Source organism: Sardina pilchardus, chromosome 5 (assembly GCF_963854185.1).
Source record: "Sardina pilchardus chromosome 5, fSarPil1.1, whole genome shotgun sequence".
Classification (NCBI taxonomy): Eukaryota; Metazoa; Chordata; class Actinopteri; order Clupeiformes; family Clupeidae; genus Sardina; species Sardina pilchardus.
This window is the reverse complement of record NC_084998.1, coordinates 940,076-948,177: the sequence shown is the minus strand read 5'-3', so window position 1 is coordinate 948,177 and position 8,102 is coordinate 940,076. Positions and strand designations below refer to the sequence as shown.

The 8,102-nt window shown below is 44.0% G+C and overlaps 1 protein-coding gene across 3 annotated transcripts; it reads left to right on the top strand.

Moving 5' to 3' along the window:
• The first annotated feature begins 470 nt into the window (after positions 1-470).
• On the top strand, positions 471-8,092 carry b9d2 (B9 domain containing 2). 3 transcript variants are annotated; one of them, XR_009939131.1, is made up of 5 exons: positions 3,709-3,867; positions 4,348-4,454; positions 4,569-4,694; positions 7,302-7,671; positions 7,729-8,092. XR_009939131.1 is itself a non-coding variant. In XM_062535891.1 (4 exons), exons 2-4 carry the CDS (start codon positions 4,367-4,369, stop codon positions 7,613-7,615), a joined length of 528 nt encoding a protein of 175 aa, XP_062391875.1. In that variant the 5' UTR covers positions 471-575; positions 4,348-4,366; the 3' UTR covers positions 7,616-8,092. The 3 variants fall into 3 exon arrangements, 2 of the variants coding, with proteins under 2 accessions (XP_062391875.1, XP_062391873.1); XM_062535891.1 differs by lacking the exon at positions 3,709-3,867 and adding an exon at positions 471-575 and having other exon boundaries at positions 7,302-8,092; XM_062535889.1 differs by having other exon boundaries at positions 7,302-8,092.
• The last annotated feature ends 10 nt before the right edge of the window (positions 8,093-8,102 follow it).

Sequence of the window (8,102 nt, the reverse complement as noted above, 5' to 3'; positions counted from 1 at the left end):
ATTTAAATACAACAGGGGTTGACCCAAAGCGCTTTACATCAGAAGAAGTCAGAATTGGGCAGGACAGTTGATAAAAAGGGGGCCCAAGAATACACAGGTCTTGACTAAATAATGCATAAAATAAGTAAAAAGAAAGATAATGTATAGACCATGATTCTGGCCTCTCCCATAAAGTACACTGTTGGTAAGCTCTATGTATGTTCTGCAAGTCTAGATCAAACAATGCAGCCCTGTAGCAATCTCTCTGTCCTAACGAGCAATCTCTCTGTCCTAACGAGCAATCTCTCTGTCCTAACGAGCAATCTGTCCTAACGAGGAAAATGAACACTTGTGGATGACAAACACAAACAGCAGTGCCGTCAGTGAGCTGAGGAGCTTAGGACCCAGATGGCACAAATGGAACACCTGGTCCAGCTGACCGTGCGCATCTGTGTGTGTGTGGGAGGAGGAAGCAGACAGGCACGGATCTCTCCAGCGACATCAACACCCGCTTCACAAGCAAAACACCAGAAACAATGCTCCAGCAACTTCAAGAAAAAGACAAGTCAACTCAGTTAGGTAGAGTCTTGCTATAAGTAGGTACAAAATGTCACAAGATAATAACTGAATACTGTCTATGTATAGCATATGGCTGTATAGCATATGACCAAATAAGGCTTTTCCAGAAAAACAGTCTTGCTCCTCAGTGTGATGTCATCACTGAACTGACAGTGAGCCTCTCAGGATTATTGCATTGAGCAGCAACAAGCAAAGTAACAAGTTGACATTAAATTGACTTCAATATAATGAATTTAATATATGCTAGTATAGTTGGACATTAAATTGACTTTAATATGTAATGACTTTAATATATTCTGATATAGTTGGGCCTTAAATTGACTTTAATATGTAATGACTTTAATATGCTGATGTAGCTGGGTATTAAATTGACTTAGCTGATATAGTTGGGTATTAAATTGACTTAGCTGGTATAGTTGGGCAATAAATTTACTTAGCTGGTATAGTTGGGCAATAAATTGACTTAGCTGGTATAGTTGGGCAATAAATGGACTTAGCTGGTATAGTTGGGCAATAAAGTGACTTAGCTGGTATAGTTGGGCATTAAATATACTTTGTGTGGTGTGCCCATTTGTGCCCTTTGTGTGGAGTGCCTTGTCAGTTGCCCATGTTTTAGCAAAAAAAACAAAACAAAAAACAAAACACCAATGTAGTGAGAATATTGTGCCAATGGCACATGAGGTCAGTGAGTATATTTGACATTGTGTCACCAAACAAGTGTGATGTATATTAGGCCTATGGTTTCAGAGATGTTAGAAAACCTCTTCTCATATTATTGCTGAACATCTGCTCAGAAACAAATGAACAGTGCAACTTGCTCCAGAGCAGTAGGCCTGTATCATTGTGTTGACGTTAAGCCTCACCACATTATGTTTAAAAACGGAACACTACCCTGCGAGCGCTCAAGATTACTGGCAGGAAGCAGGCATGGCATGGCTGGGATTATAGGCAGGAAGCAGGCATGGCATGGCTGGGATTATAGGCAGGAAGCAGGCATGGCATGGCTGGGATTACAGGCAGGAAGCAGGCATGGCATGGCTGGGATTACTGGCAGGAAGCAGGCATGGCATGGCTGGGATTACTGGCAGGAAGCAGGCATGGCATGGCTGGGATTACTGGCAGGAAGCAGGCATGGCATGGCTGGGATTACTGGCAGGAAGCAGGCATGGCATGGCTGGGCTGCACACGCACAGACCTTTGTGTCATACAGATTAGCTTGAATTGGGATCGCAGGCCCGTCACAACCAACTCCACAGACCCAAGGACTGAGGCTGCACGCCTGCCTTGTCCTCGAATAAATAACATCATTTCCACTAGCACCTGCAGGCCCTGTGCTTTTGGCAGGCTTGAGATGTAGCAATGAAAGCCTTACGCAATGTTTATGTCCAACACTAAATGCACCTGCAAATCTGTTACTCAGTCTGTCTTTCTTTCTTGCTCATTAGCCATATCTATTCAGTCTGGATGTGTGCTGTCTAAAGCCATATCTATTCAGTCTTCTGTGTGTGTGAATGAATGTGTGCTGTATAAAGCCATATCTATTCAGTCTGTCCTGTGTGAATGGATGTGTGTTGTCTAAAGCCATATCTATTCACTGTCCTGTGTGAATGAATGTGTGTTGTCTAAAGCCATATCTATTCACTGTCCTGTGTGAATGGATGTGTTGTCTAAAGCCATATCTATTCACTGTCCTGTGTGAATGAATGTGTGTTGTCTAAAGCCATATCTATTCACTGTCCTGTGTGAATGGAGGTGTGCTGTCTAAAGCCATATCTATTCACTGTCCTGTGTGTGTTGTCTAAAGCCATATCTATTCACTGTCCTGTGTGTGCTGTCTAAAGCCATATCTATTCAGTCTGTCCTGTGTGAATGGATGTGTGCTGTCTAAAGCCATATCTATTCACTGTCCTGTGTGAATGGAGGTGTGCTGTCTAAAGCCATATCTATTCACTGTCCTGTGTGTGTTGTCTAAAGCCATATCTATTCACTGTCCTGTGTGTGCTGTCTAAAGCCATATCTATTCAGTCTGTCCTGTGTGAATGGATGTGTGCTGTCTAAAGCCATATCTATTCACTGTCCTGTGTGAATGGAGGTGTGCTGTCTAAAGCCATATCTATTCACTGTCCTGTGTGTGTTGTCTAAAGCCATATCTATTCACTGTCCTGTGTGAATGGAAGTGTGTTGTCTAAAGCCATATCTATTCACTGTCCTGTGTGTGCTGTCTAAAGCCATATCTATTCACCGTCCTGTGTGAATGGAAGTGTGTTGTCTAAAGCCATATCTATTCACTGTCCTGTGTGTGCTGTCTAAAGCCATATCTATTCACTGTCCTGTGTGTGCTGTCTAAAGCCATGTATGCCATGTATGTAGATATCTGGGCTACTGTCTGCACAAGCTTTATATATCTATGTGTAAACACACTGATATTTGCCCATCTGTGCTGCTGGCGGGGTTCCCATCAAATATTAATTATTCATAAAGGTATGGTCTCCATGTTGTAGGCCTACAATGCTGCATGTTTTAGAAAACATGTTTGTTTGTCAAAGACTGATCAGCAAGAGGCAGTAAGACTGTTAGTCTTTGACAAAAATAAATAGGCTAGCCTACTTGAAACAACAACATTATGCAATATCCAACGGAAAACCATGTCTACAATTAAAATGCAAAAGCAACGGAAATCTGATCTGGCAAGAGGGCCCACCTCATACATTCATCATCCTCATGTGTTTTGGTAAGAGGGCCCACCTCATACATTCATCATCCTCATGTGTTTTTCTGTGTCGTAGACTAGAGACAGCCAAAAAAAAACATTAAATTATTAGGCTAGTGTAACAAGCACTGGGGAAATTAAATGAATAGAGGCTAAGTGCTATCATCAAAGATCCTTAATTACTGCTTTAACTCTGCTTTAACCCTCTCTGCTATCATTACTAACTTAGTTTTTCCCCCTTTCTTAAATGCTGGTGTGCGATGTCACGAGTTCTTTTGTGCACATGTATACTTCAATTATAGGCCTACTGATCTTTTTCTTGCAGGTCTTGAGCGGTCTTGAGTTACAGAGTAGGATGTCACTTCACTCATCATCCGGACCACTTGGTGGCGATAAAGCGCTATATTTTGTATTTAGCAACTAGAAGAAGATTATCTGGTTGCTCGTGGCGACAGCAGGGCGTCGTAAACAACCCTTCTATTTCGGCTCTCGTTGGCTTGCCATGTTTCTCGGGATTTGTTTAAATCACTTCAAGACAGCTTTTTGAACATTAGATCATTTTCAGGGAAGACCATTTTATGGATATTCCGAGATTCCAGGTATGTCCTTCCAAGATGCCGTCGTCGACTTCATCACAAAGTGTTAGGTGTTAGGCTAATCTGAACGTTAACCTAGCTCATGTAAGGTTAAGCTTGCAGAGTTGCCTTCTCTTGAACCCGTTCAACTCAACTGACTGAATCGTTAATAAAAAATAAATGGCAACGAGTAACATCATTATATTTAATACAGATTAATGTAAGGTAATGGTTACCTTAACTTACCACATAGCTCAACATGTTATCCCTTAGCTGCGGTAACGTTAACGTCATTGTGTTGTTAAGCTGCTGCTGTCACAGCTGAATGACCGAAAAGTTAAATGATAATGTTAATGTGATTAGGCGACTAATTGTACATTGATATGGATTCAATAAGTACATTATTAACTAACGCAAAAGTCTTTACACTTTAAATGACTATTACATGATAGCCTCTCTCTATTGCATTATAATGTAATGTTAATTTGTCGTCTCCTTGTGTAGTGAAAGTCCAGTTTAGCCTATGGCAGAGCTGCATATCATTGGCCAGATCATTGGAGCCAGCGGATTTCCTCAAAGCAGTCTCTTTTGCAAGTGGGGAGTCCATACAGGTGAGTTAACTGGTGCCCTAACTTGCAATGACACACTTGAAGGTAAAATATTACCAAATGTGCCAGTAATCAACAACCCCCCCCCCCCCCCCCCCCTCTATCTCTCTGCCCAAGGTGGAGCATGGAGACTTTTGTCTGGCCTCAGGGAGGGTCAGACCCAAGTAGATTTCCCCCAGACAGGAGAAATGGCATATTGGAGTCACCCAGTTGACCTCCATTATACCACCAAGGGTCTCCAGGGTAAGTAGAGAGGTCCCCTTTATGTAGGCCTAGTTTTTATAGCACCAGTAACATCAGTCTGGTGTTAAGAACATCAGTGTAGATATATAACATTAGTGTGTAGTGTTAATATGTAACATTGTGTTATATATAACATCAGTGTAGTGTTGACATACAGTATAACATCAGTGTAGTGTTGATATAACATTAGTGTAGTGTTAATATACAGTATAACATCAGTGTAGTGTTGATATGTAACATTAGTGTAGTGTTAATGTATAACATCAGTGTAGTGTTGATATAACATTAGTGTAGTGTTAATAACGTCAGTGTAGTGTTAATAACATCAGTGTAGTGTTGATATATAACATTAGTGTAGTGTTAATATATAACATCAGTGTAGTGTTGATATGTAACATTAGTGTAGTGTTAATAACATCAGTGTAGTGTTTATATAACATTAGTGTAGTGTTGATATATAACATCATTGTAGTGTTAGTATTTTCAAATTAGTCTGAGGGCATTGCAATGCACATCATGAGGTAATTACGTTGTAGCAAAGTTAATGTGTGTAACAGAATGCCAGCATGTCATGATTTACCTAACCATAGCCTGTAGTATATTATTGCATTGCAGTGTTTTATTGTGGGAGATGTCAAACTGTAGACTTGTACCCTCTGTAGGGTGGCCTAAGCTAACTGTAGACTTGTACTGTTTCTACGGTGGCCCACGCTAACTGTAGACTTGTGCCCTCTGTAGGGTGGCCTAAGCTAACTGTAGACTTGTACCCTCTGTAGGGTGGCCTAAGCTAACTGTTGACTTGTACTGTTTCTACGGTGGCCTACGCTAACTGTAGACTTGTGCCCTCTGTAGGGTGGCCTAAGCTAACTGTAGACTTGTGCCCTCTGCTAAGCTAAGCTAACTGTAGACTTGTGCCCTCTGTAGGGTGGCCTAAGCTAACTGTAGACTTGTACCCTCTGCTAAGCTAAGCTAACTGTAGACTTGTGCCCTCTGTAGGGTGGCCTAAGCTAACTGTTGACTTGTACTGTTTCTACGGTGGCCTAAGCTAACTGTAGACTTGTACCCTCTGCTAAGCTAAGCTAACTGTAGACTTGTGCCCTCTGTAGGGTGGCCTAAGCTAACTGTAGACTTGTGCCCTCTGTAGGGTGGGCTAAGCTAAGCTAACTGTAGACTTGTACCCTCTGTAGGGTGGCCTAAGCTAACTGTAGACTTGTGCCCTCTGCAGGGTGGCCTAAGCTAACTGTAGACTTGTGCCCTCTGTAGGGTGGGCTAAGCTAAACTAACTGTAGACTTGTGCCCTCTGCAGGGTGGCCTAAGCTAACTGTAGACTTGTGCTCTCTGTAGGGTGGGCTAAGCTAAGCTAACTGTAGACTTGTACCCTCTGTAGGGTGGCCTAAGCTAACTGTAGACTTGTGCCCTCTGTAGGGTGGCCTAAGCTAAGCTAACTGTAGACTTGTACTGTTTCTACGGTGGCCTAAGCTAACTGTAGCCTTGTACCCTCTGTAGGGTGGCCTAAGCTAACTGTAGACTTGTGCCCTCTGCAGGGTGGCCTAAGCTTACTGTAGGCTTGTACCCTCTGCTAAGCTAAGCTAACTGTAGACTTGTGCCCTCTGCAGGGTGGGCTAAGCTAAGCTAACTGTAGACTTGTACCCTCTGTAGGGTGGCCTAAGCTAACTGTAGACTTGTGCCCTCTGTAGGGTGGCCTAAGCTAACTGTAGACTTGTGCCCTCTGTAGGGTGGCCTAAGCTAAGCTAACTGTAGACTTGTACCCTCTGCAGGGTGGCCTAAGCTAACTGTAGACTTGTACCCTCTGTAGGGTGGCCTAAGCTAACTGTAGACTTGTACCCTCTGTAGGGTGGCCTAAGCTAACTGTAGACTTGTACCCTCTGCTAAGCTAAGCTAACTGTAGACTTGTACCCTCTGTAGGGTGGCCTAAGCTAACTGTAGACTTGTGCCCTCTGCAGGGTAGGCTAAGCTAAGCTAACTGCAGACTTGTACCCTCTGTAGGGTGGCCTAAGCTAACTGTAGACTTGTACCCTCTGTAGGGTGGCCTAAGCTAACTGTAGACTTGTACCCTCTGTAGGGTGGCCTAAGCTAAGCTAACTGTAGACTTGTGCCCTCTACAGGGTGGCCTAAGCTAAGCTAACTGTAGACTTGTGCCCTCTGCAGGGTGGCCTAAGCTAAGCTAACTGTAGACTTGTGCCCTCTGCAGGGTGGCCTAAGCTAAGCTAACTGTAGACTTGTGCCCTCTGCAGGGTGGGCTAAGCTAAGCTAACTGTAGACTTGTGCCCTCTGCCGGGTGGGTTAAGCTAACTGTAGACTTGTGCCCTCTGCAGGGTGGCCTAAGCTAAGCTAACTGTAGACTTGTGCCCTCTGCAGGGTGGCCTAAGCTAAGCTAACTGTAGACTTGTGCCCTCTGCAGGGCTAAGCTAACTGTAGACCTAAGCTAAGCTAACTGTAGACTTGTGCCCTCTGTAGGGTGGCCTAAGCTAAGCTAACTGTAGACTTGTACCCTCTGCAGGGTGGGCTAAGCTAAGCTAACTGTAGACTTGTGCCCTCTGCAGGGTGGGCTAAGCTAAGCTAACTGTAGACTTGTGCCCTCTGCAGGGTGGCCTAAGCTGCACGTGCAGGTGTGGCACCAGGACTCCTTTGGCCGCTGTGAGCTGTACGGTTACGGCTACTGCCACGTGCCCTCCAGCCCGGGGCACCATCGGCTGCAGTGTGCCACGTGGCGACCCCAGGGTTCCTGGCAGGAGCAGATGGCTCAGATGTTTGTTGGTGGCGGCCCTCAACTCCGATCGCCAGACCTCATCTACAGCGGCGCTGACCGATATCGTCTTCGCACGGTGGCCATGGGCGTGGTAGAGGTGGAACTGGGCATCATTTTGCGTCATTTCGACAGATACGGCGTCGAGAGCTGAAGACCTGGACCAAGAGCATGCCACACCGAGGAGACATTCCAACACTATGGAGAGAGGTGGTGGCTGAAGAACACTCATGATATAGAGGAGACATTCCAACACTTTGGAGAGAGGTGGTGGCTGAAGAACACTCATGATATACCAATGCCATTTGCTATTATGTATCATCAGTAAGCCAAGAGGGTTATATCATATTGTAAACAGTTCAGTTTGGAGAGTCATGGTACTTCAGAAGTGCGTGGCTAGTAAGAGCCAGAGGCCCTACAGAGATATTGTGCAAGCCACTTATGCCTTCTCGTTACGACTGATCATGTTTTTATGGAAAGTTATGGAAACCCAGAGCTTTTAAATTGTATAACCTTTGAAAACACATTTCTACAGCATTTTGAAAACACATTTCTACAGCATTGTTTTATTGTGTTGAGATTTTTAAATGATCAATGTTTATGTAATAAAATTGTTCCAGCCTGAACCAGAGTTTTTTGTC

Bases quoted from the DNA above. Each gene is read 5' to 3' on its own strand.
- b9d2 (XM_062535891.1), top strand. From the start codon at position 4,367: ATGGCAGAGCTGCATATCATTGGCCAGATCATTGGAGCCAGCGGATTT. The intron at 4,455-4,568 runs GTGAGTTAACTG...TCTCTGCCCAAG, and splicing joins CAAGTGGGGAGTCCATACAG to GTGGAGCATGGAGACTTTTG. The intron at 4,695-7,301 runs GTAAGTAGAGAG...TGCCCTCTGCAG, and splicing joins TACCACCAAGGGTCTCCAGG to GGTGGCCTAAGCTGCACGTG.